The 9,174-nt window shown below is 35.5% G+C and overlaps 1 protein-coding gene across 1 annotated transcript; it reads left to right on the top strand.

Moving 5' to 3' along the window:
• The first annotated feature begins 629 nt into the window (after positions 1 to 629).
• LOC110886185 (protein trichome birefringence-like 5) lies at positions 630 to 6,796 on the top strand. The gene is made up of 5 exons (XM_022133949.2): positions 630 to 1,240; positions 2,991 to 3,183; positions 3,740 to 3,933; positions 5,268 to 5,423; positions 6,286 to 6,796. The coding sequence occupies exons 1-5, from the start codon at positions 657 to 659 to the stop codon at positions 6,608 to 6,610; spliced, it is 1,452 nt and encodes a 483-aa protein (XP_021989641.1). The 5' UTR covers positions 630 to 656; the 3' UTR covers positions 6,611 to 6,796.
• The last annotated feature ends 2,378 nt before the right edge of the window (positions 6,797 to 9,174 follow it).

The following is a 9,174-nucleotide window of genomic DNA, read 5'->3' as shown; positions in this document are numbered from 1 at the left end:
GTTTTATTTTACTTCATTGACTCAATGTAACTTTTATTATGTCAAGCAGTTGTCTAGCACTCGCTCATTGATCCTGACAAATCAGTATTTTACCCCCAGCTCAAAATTACATACCTGTCATCGTTTTAGTTTTTTTCATAGCAAAACTATGGCAGTGTTTTGGTTTAATTGGTTGTTTTGATGTTTTTTTTTGAGATCGTGTTATAAGTAGTATGCACAAGTAACCTAAATACATGCATACATGTTATGAAACTAAAAGATATTCGATTTAACGCCCCGCAACACTGACGGGCATAAGTGTAATTTTTATTTGTCTAGGCATGCCTGACACATGCTCATTTGTCATAAAAATTACACTTTTGCTCTTACTTTAAAATTATAGTCTTTCCATCATTTTAGTTTTTTTAGCAAAAGTATGGTAGTGTTTTGTTTTAATTGGTTGACTCGATCTAATGTTTTTTTAGATCATGTTATGAGTAGTATGTACACGTAACTGAAACACAGACATACATGTTATGGGAGAGAAATATTCGATTTTGTGACCGGGGAGAAAAACAAGTTAGTCGACAAAAGAAATGTCCTATTTTGTCCAAGACTAACTCAAAAAAAAGAAGCAAAGTGTTTAAACAACACTAACATGTCACTCCACACCCAAAATGGCAACAACATTAACTAGAGCCCCACACAAAACACTCCCAATCATCTTCCTACTCCTAGTATTCCTCGTAACCCTTCTCCTCTTCAGCAAACGATCTATCGATCCCCATTTACCCATTTACACATCAACAGATCCATACAACCCACTTCCAGATCCTCAAATCCCCCACCCCGATTCCATTTCCACTGAAAAACCCCCAATTCTTGAACCCAAATCAACCGATCTAGAACTCCTTAACAACGACTCAATTTTGAAAAACGAAACTGGGTTTGTTGAATCTGAGTCTGTAGACCAAAACCCATTTGTGGAATCCAATTCTGATGAGTCTGAATCGGTTAAAGATGATGACTTGATTGTGGAGAAAAGTAGTGTTCTTGATGATGAATGGGTTAAGAAGAGTGTGGATTGGGGGAGGGGGTGTAATATGTATTCTGGGAAATGGGTGAGAGATGATGAGTACCCGATTTATAAACCCGGGTCTTGCCCGTTTGTTGATGAAGCTTTTGATTGTCAGGCTAATGGGAGAGCTGATGAAGATTATATGAAGTGGAGGTGGCAGCCTGATCAATGTGAGCTTCCAAGGTTGGGATTTTAATGATTGTTAGCATTCTTTAATGATTATTAGTAATTAGAAATAGTAATTATATATCATGGAGGTGGGTAATACTTAAAAGTAGTAATTATGGAGTAATTAAAGGTTTGGTAACACATTTAATGCATAATTTTATTTCTTGTAATTTTATTTGTTGTAAGTGTAAACAGTGGCGAAGCTTGAAATTTCCGACCGGGCCGTAAGTCACCGGACCTAAAAAATTCTATAAAACTGGGGGGTTGAAAACGTATATATCCAAAAATTTCTGTACAAAAACTATATAGGAGCGAAAAGTTCGGGGGTCGGCCGCCCCCTCCCGCCCCTTAAAAGCTTCGCCAATGTGTGTAAATTGTTATGTAGAAAGGTTGCATTATGCCAATGAGGTGGTGATGAAGTGGTAAGGGAGAGACTTGGTGTTCTAAGGGACTCAGGTTCGATTCCTGCACTCCCCATTATTATCTGCGGCACCTGGTGATGATGGAATACTAGGCGAATAGGTGGAGATCGCTAGTTCGATCCTTGAACTGAGCGGGTTTTACCTCACCGCACTGTCGTGCCTTTGGGCGAGTGTTCACGGGCTTCGGCCCTAGGTGAGGGTTTTCCCCGATTCGGAGGCGAGTGTATCTCGATGTGGTGAATTTCGCCAGTAGCCCATTTGGAGGATTCGTTGGCCGTTCAAAAAAAGAAAAAAAAAAAGGAAAGGTTGCATTATGTTATAATAACACTAGCGGATCTAGGATTTGAACTCAGTCGGGGCTGAAAATGGGTCAAAATAGGTCAGGTTACAACAGGTATAAAAATACTTTAAACTATAGCCAAAAAAGTTATGACACAACTTTAAGTAATAATAACAATGAAGGCAATCAACCCACAATAATAAATATTTTAACTGCACATAAGTTTGAGGTTCCTAAGCTATAACTTCATAAGGTATAACCCAAGATGTTTTGTTTGCTAAGGTGTACCATTTTTTTCAACATAAAAATTTGCAACGTATGACTGAGTAATATTGTTTAGTTCGGAGACTCGAAGTGTCTTGACTTGTATTGGACAATATAACATGGGAGATGTCAGATGATCTATGCACTACTGTAATTACTTTGCACACAATGCCACTTTGTACAATTTTATCTCGCAAGAAAATGGTTGCGGTATGCAAGGTAATTATAACTAACGCCTAATCTTAGATACCTACTAAGGGTAAGGATAGTGTAAAAAGGGCCTAAAGTGCTCAAAGTGTGAGAAGTGTATTATAACACTATATATAATACTATATAACACCATATAAACACCGTATAACAGTATAACAATATGTAACACCATATAATACCATATAACACTATGTAACACTATATATCATTATATAACAAATATAACACTATAGTTTGTCTGATAGCATGTCTATGATAGATGTATAGTGTTATATTTGTTATATAGTGTTACATAGTGTTTATGGTATTATATGGTGTTACATATTGTTATACGGTGTTTATATGGTGTTATATAGTATTATATATAGTGTTATAATACACTTCTCACACTTTGAGCACATTTTACAGGATCCTCTACCTACCTACTAATATCAAGAAAATAATATAAGAAAGTCAATATCAGCATGTTTACTTGTATTTAAGAAGTAAGCTTTAGCTTGAAACTTTGAGAAAGAAAGAAAGAGAGACTTTGGATTTATTGTGGACTATAATGTGACTACTTATGAGTTATGGATGTTTATGTATTTAGGTTCAATGCAACGGATTTCTTGGTGAGGCTAAGAGGAAAGAGATTATTGCTTGTGGGGGACTCCATGAACAGGAATCAGTTCGAGTCACTTCTTTGCATGTTATACGAAAGCCTTCCTAATAAGAGCAAAATGTATGAAATTAATGGAAACAAAATAACCAAAGGAAGAGGCTATTTTGTCTTCAAATTTGAGGTAATAATAAGGTTTAAACAAGCATCGTTATATCTGTAATTCTTTTCTTCCCGAATTAACCTTGTTGTCGAAATGCTGAGTTAGCATTGTGACGTACTCAGGGCCGGCCCTTGAGAATTCGTATACCCTGTTCGAGCTCGAAAAAACGTGCCTTTAGGCCTTAACGAAGTTGGGTATTGGGCTCACTAAAGGTCTAAACCTAATGCCAATGGACTAGTAACTAATCTAAACCATAAGAATAGTTTTGTAAGTGGGCCTATGTCGGTGTTTGTATGGGTATACCCTGTTAATTTTTTTTTACATATACATATCGGTTTTTTTTAAATAACGTGCCCTTCGAAATATCGGGCCATGGCCGGTGGTCCTCCCCGCCCACCCCCAGGGCCGCCCCTGGACATATCCAAAAGTATTAAAAGATTTTAGGAAATAGGATGTATATTTACCAGCCAAAGATTCTTAATGTTGATTTTATTGATGTGTTGTTTTACATTTTTTGGCCATTAGATTTGTCACTGAAATTCCCTTTATATAACAAGGACAAACCATCTTTCGACAGGATTATAACTGCACGGTTGAATTTGTGCGGTCCCATTTTCTTGTACGGGAGGGAACTCGGATTAATGGTCAAGGAAATTCGAATCCAACATTATCAATGGACGTAATTGATAAATCAGCTAGACGTTGGAAACGGGCTGACATACTTGTCTTCAATACCGGACATTGGTGGGTTCATGGAAAAACTAGTAGAGGGTACGTATGCCATTTCTGTATAAGCCCTATTCCATATTTTGATTAATTTTTATTAGAGGTGGCAATTCCGACCCATTTATTTTGAACGTGTGAAAGGAGTCAAATCAGAAAGTTTTTAGCTAAAACGGGAATGGGTTAATGGGCCAAAATTGACCCAAAGTCTATTTTTAATTCATACAACCTCCTAAATCTATATATATATATATATAGAGAGAGAGAGAGAGAGAGAGAGAAAGGTTAACGTACAAAACTGCTTAACGTACATTACGTACGCGACGAAATTACAACATGCGTGATTAAGTTTAGAACGTGCGTTATTATATTTTGAACACTTTTGCCATGCGTGATTATGCAGCTTATGCGTGATTATGTACAAAACGTTATTAGGGTTTTAACTTCATAACCTGCGTGATTTTCAAATGCACTAGCGTAATTTCGTCGCGTACGTGAAGTACGATAAGGCGTTTTGTACATTATACTTTCTCTCTCTCTCTATATATATATAGGGTGAGATTCTAGAGTGAACACTAGTGTATTTGCGAACTGAGTGAACAAATCCTGGCCATTGATCTACACACGTGTATGGTCAGGATCTCATCATCAAATCGTAAAATACACTAGTGTATTTCAACATCAAATCCTGGTCATTGATCTACACACGTGTATGGCGAGGATTAGTTCACTCAGTTCGCAAGCTACACTAGTGTTCACTCTTGAACCTAATCGGGTGAGGTTCTAGAGTGAACACTAGTGTCATTTTATGTTATTAATGTAATAATATTGTTTTTGTGATCATAATTAACGTACTTATCCAAATGTCATTTTCGTCCATAAGGTTTTGCCAATTTTGTGACTTTCATCCAAAGGTTTGTTTTTCCGCATTTGGATTCAAAAGGTTTGAAATCTTGCCATTTTCATCCAGCTCGTTAACTCCATCCATTTTTCTCCGTTAAGTTTGCGATATTTCCGTTTTTTTTTTGTTAACTTAAAGGGCAATTCGGCCTTTTTCAGGGGTGTTCAGTCTTTTTACATAAAGTGAAAAAGACCGAATTGCCCTTTAAGTTAGCAAAAAAAGATGGAAATACCTCTGACTTAACGGAGAAAAATGGATGGAGTTAACGAGCTGGATGAAAATGGCAAGATTTCAAACCTTTTGGATCCAGATGCGGAAAAACAAGCCCTTGGACGAAAGTTGCAAAACTGGCCAAACCTCAGGGGGGACGAAAACGGCATTTTACTCTTACCTATATAAAAGATAAAGAATACACTAATTGTGTTGTGGGTCAACTGGATTCTTATGTTTCGATCTATACATAAAAACGTTGTCAATGCAGGAAAAATTATTTTAAAGAAGGGGATTACATATATCCAAAGTTTGATGCCGTGGAAGCTTTTAGGAGGGCTTTAAAGACGTGGGGAAAATGGATTGATAAGAATATGAATCAAAATAAGTTGGTGTTCTATCGCGGTTACTCATCTGCCCATTTCAGGTATTGTTTTTCTTGTTACTCTATTGTTGAAATTTGAATGACAGATGTTTGACTTTTGGGGTCAAACCGGTTTCTATTCATGTATAGGATCCTCACGGTCTATATCACAATTTTAGCACCAATTATTCCGGTTCGGTAATATTTGACACTAAGTACAATGTGGTTATCAATGTTCTATTAAATATCTATCATAGCTTTATCACTTCGTTTGTTGAAAAATTACCTATTTGACCCCAGAAGTCAAACTTTTGGTTTTTGCCTTAGTTGTAGCATAAGCATAATGAGTTTCTACTTTCACTTTTTTTAGCTTCTATCATACTTCTTAAATTAAGGAGAGTAAAGTACACGGATGGTCCCTATGGTTAACCAAAATTTTGGATTTGGTCCCTAACTTTTCAGAAGTACACGGATGGTCCCTGTGGTTTGCACTTTGTAACGTATTTAGTCCCCAACGTTTTCCAAAAGTACATGGATGGTCCCTGTGGTTTGTACTCCGTAACAAATATAGTCCCCAACGTTAAGTGATTAAATGCGTTACAAGGTGAATACCACAGGGACCATCCATGTACTTTTGGGAAAAGTTGGGGACCAAATGCGTCACAAAGTGCAAACCACAGGGACCATCCGTGTACGTTTAAAAACAAGGGGACTAAATTCGAAACTTAGGTTAATCACAGGGACCATCGGTGTACTTTACTCTAAGTTAAGAAAACATAACGGTTAGAAATGGCGATTTAGTCTCATTTATGTAAAACACAAAAGATCGACTAAAATGGAAGCCTGTCGACAATCAGCCAAATTGTATTTTTAATGCATAAATAATAACCCGTTGATTTTTCCTTTATTTTTTTAATGGAAACAGAGGCGGAGAATGGGATTCAGGAGGGACATGCCACGGAGAAACCGACCCCATAAAAACTGGACGAATCATCGAAACCTACCCACCAAAAATGAAGATAATAGAAGAAGTGATCCAAGAAATGCGATTCCCGGTTGTACTTTTAAACGTAACGAGGTCAACTAACTTCCGTAAAGACGGTCACCCATCGGTTTATGGCAAGAATGTGACCGGATTGAAAAAGGTATCAACTAAAAAGGAAGATTGCAGTCATTGGTGTCTTCCAGGAGTCCCTGACGCTTGGAACGAACTCATTTATGCCACGCTAGCAGCAGCTCAAACAAATTAATTGTCAAACTTCATCATGTGTTGACTTTATCCGGTCAATGTACATTGGGTTTGGTTTCTTGTAGAAAGGAAGGAACAATTGTATTTGTGATTTTATTATTTATTAGATAAGCAAGATGATAGTTTCAAGTTTCGAGAATAGTTTAAGAAGCAAGCGTTCTGGTAAGAATCAAATATACGTTGAGAACTGTGAGAACTGCATGAAATATTGTACCTGTTGTTTTATTCGTGATACATGAGTGAAATAGAAACCCAACGAGTTTTGAATGCTTCGAAGTCCGTTTATTATTAAGTTCTAAAATCCGATTGTAGTCAATTAGTTTTGTCAAATTTAGGTTTAGATATCATGTGGTGTTTGTTTGTGTGGGGGTTAATCAAAGATGGGTAGTTGTAACTTGTAACCGACTCTTTAAGGTGGGCGATGGAGGTTTGACTAGTGCTATAAAGTTGAATAATGGTGGTTTAATTGATGGTCTAAGGCAATTTAACGGTCAAAAGCCAACATGATAAAGAGGCTCACCATTTTAAGATGATACATTGATACTTTTGGAAATTTGGAATTTTCAAGCGCGATGCGGCGGGAATTTGATATACGTACAAACTTGTTTGGTACCAGCAATTCAAATATATTGAAACGATCTTTTTTTGAAAATTTACTGAAAAGATCTAAAATAATTCGTATTGAAATTGCAGACCATAAAATGAATACCGGTTTAGTAAGGTATAAGTACAACACTGGTAGTGATACGGTATAGTAGCGGTACTCGATATAGTTTATAATACAAAAAAAAAAAAAAAACTTTATTTTGGATAAAATTTCGTTTTTAATAAATTTTATATCGAAATGTTGACAAAAATAATTAAATGTAATTAAATGTAACCGTATATTTATATTTCTTTGAAAAGTTAACGAACAAAATTTATTAAAGAGAAAATCAGATTAAATCGTAAATGTATTATCATTAAAACATAAAAATCTACATGACACGTGACAAGTAAACACTATTCATCTTTCTATACTAATAAACAAAAATCATTTTTGGACACGTGTCATTCTCTGGTAATTTCTCACCCTTATTTTTTATTTATCTCTTTTATTAAATAATAATAATAATAATAATAATAATAATAATAATAATAATAATAATAATAATAAACATCAATTTAACTATATCTATTTATCTCTTTTGTTTTTTATACTCTAAAATTGATTTCTTTTTTAACTCTAAAGTTTCAATATTTGGCAATTTAAGTCTAAAGTTTCAATCTTTGGTATTTTAACCCCTTTGATTTATTTGATTTTTCACTTCTAATTCAAAAGTTTTCATCTTTTGCAATTTAACCCATTTAGTTTTTTTTTTTTACTTTCAACCCAAAGCTTTTCATCTTTTGCAATTTAATCTCAACACTTTTTTACTTTCAATTTTAGTCTCTTATATACTTTTCATCTTTCATAAGTTCTCCGTTTAACGTGTTGTTCTAAATTTCCGAGTTAACACGCCGCAACGTGCGTGTGAGGTTCAACGTTTTTTCATCTATTTTTTTACTGTTTGACATGTCCGTTGCATCGCGTCTCTTTTTCCCTGTTCGATAGGTCTGTTGCAATGTGCGAGTTAGAGATCGACTTAGTTATTTTTTTTCTCGGTTTTACACACAGGCTCGTGGTCATGTGAGAAACATTTATCTTTCATCTAACATGATATATAACTAATGAATCCCGCCGCATTGCGGCGGGTGGTAATTCTAGTTTATTATAAAAAGAATATAAAAATCTAGATAGACTTAGATGTTGTGTCACATTGGTAAGTTTGGATTGACAGGTCGTATTTTTTCAAGTCAGCGAAGTTAATCGTGACTTGTAAACATTTAAAATCATTTAATCCAAACATCGTTATACCTGATTTACCATTTGAATTTGAATGATTGAGTTGATAATTTATAAATGAATCGTAAGCAAATTATAATACTAAACATGGTTAGTTGTTCTTGTTCTATTTTTAATATATATTAAACGGGTGGTATTAGACTATTAGTGCATTACGATTCAAATCGTGTCACTTGATACTAATACCAAACTTTAGTTATTTAATTATATTAAAGCCTAATAAGAAATATTATTAAGTTAGAATATGAATATAATAAAGTCGTGACTCCTGGCAACCACTTTGGCATCCACTTGCTTCTGAAAGTCAAACGGATCCTCTTTAATTTGCACATGATGACGACGACGTCACAAGTGGTTGCAAAAGTCGCATCAAAAGAATAACCTAATCAAAATAACAATCCATCGGACTTCCTTCCTTTACATACTTTTATTCGTCAATGAGGTGGTGGTGAAGTAATAAAGGAGAGATTTGATTTTCTAAGAGACTCAGGTTCGATTCCTGCTCTCTCCATTATTTTCTGTGACACCTGGTGATGATGGAAGACTAGGCGAATAGGTGAAGATCACTAATTCGATTCTTGAACTGAGCTGGTTTTACCTCATCGCACTGTCATGCCTTCGGGCGAGTGTTCACGGGCTTCAGCCCTAGGTAAGGGTTTTTGCAGGTTCGAAGACAAGTG

The sequence above is a fragment of the Helianthus annuus genome, chromosome 10 (genome assembly GCF_002127325.2).
Source record: "Helianthus annuus cultivar XRQ/B chromosome 10, HanXRQr2.0-SUNRISE, whole genome shotgun sequence".
NCBI lineage: Eukaryota > Viridiplantae > Streptophyta > Magnoliopsida > Asterales > Asteraceae > Helianthus > Helianthus annuus.
The sequence above is the reverse complement of the archived record's forward strand: the minus strand, read 5'-3'. Positions and strand labels throughout refer to the sequence as shown.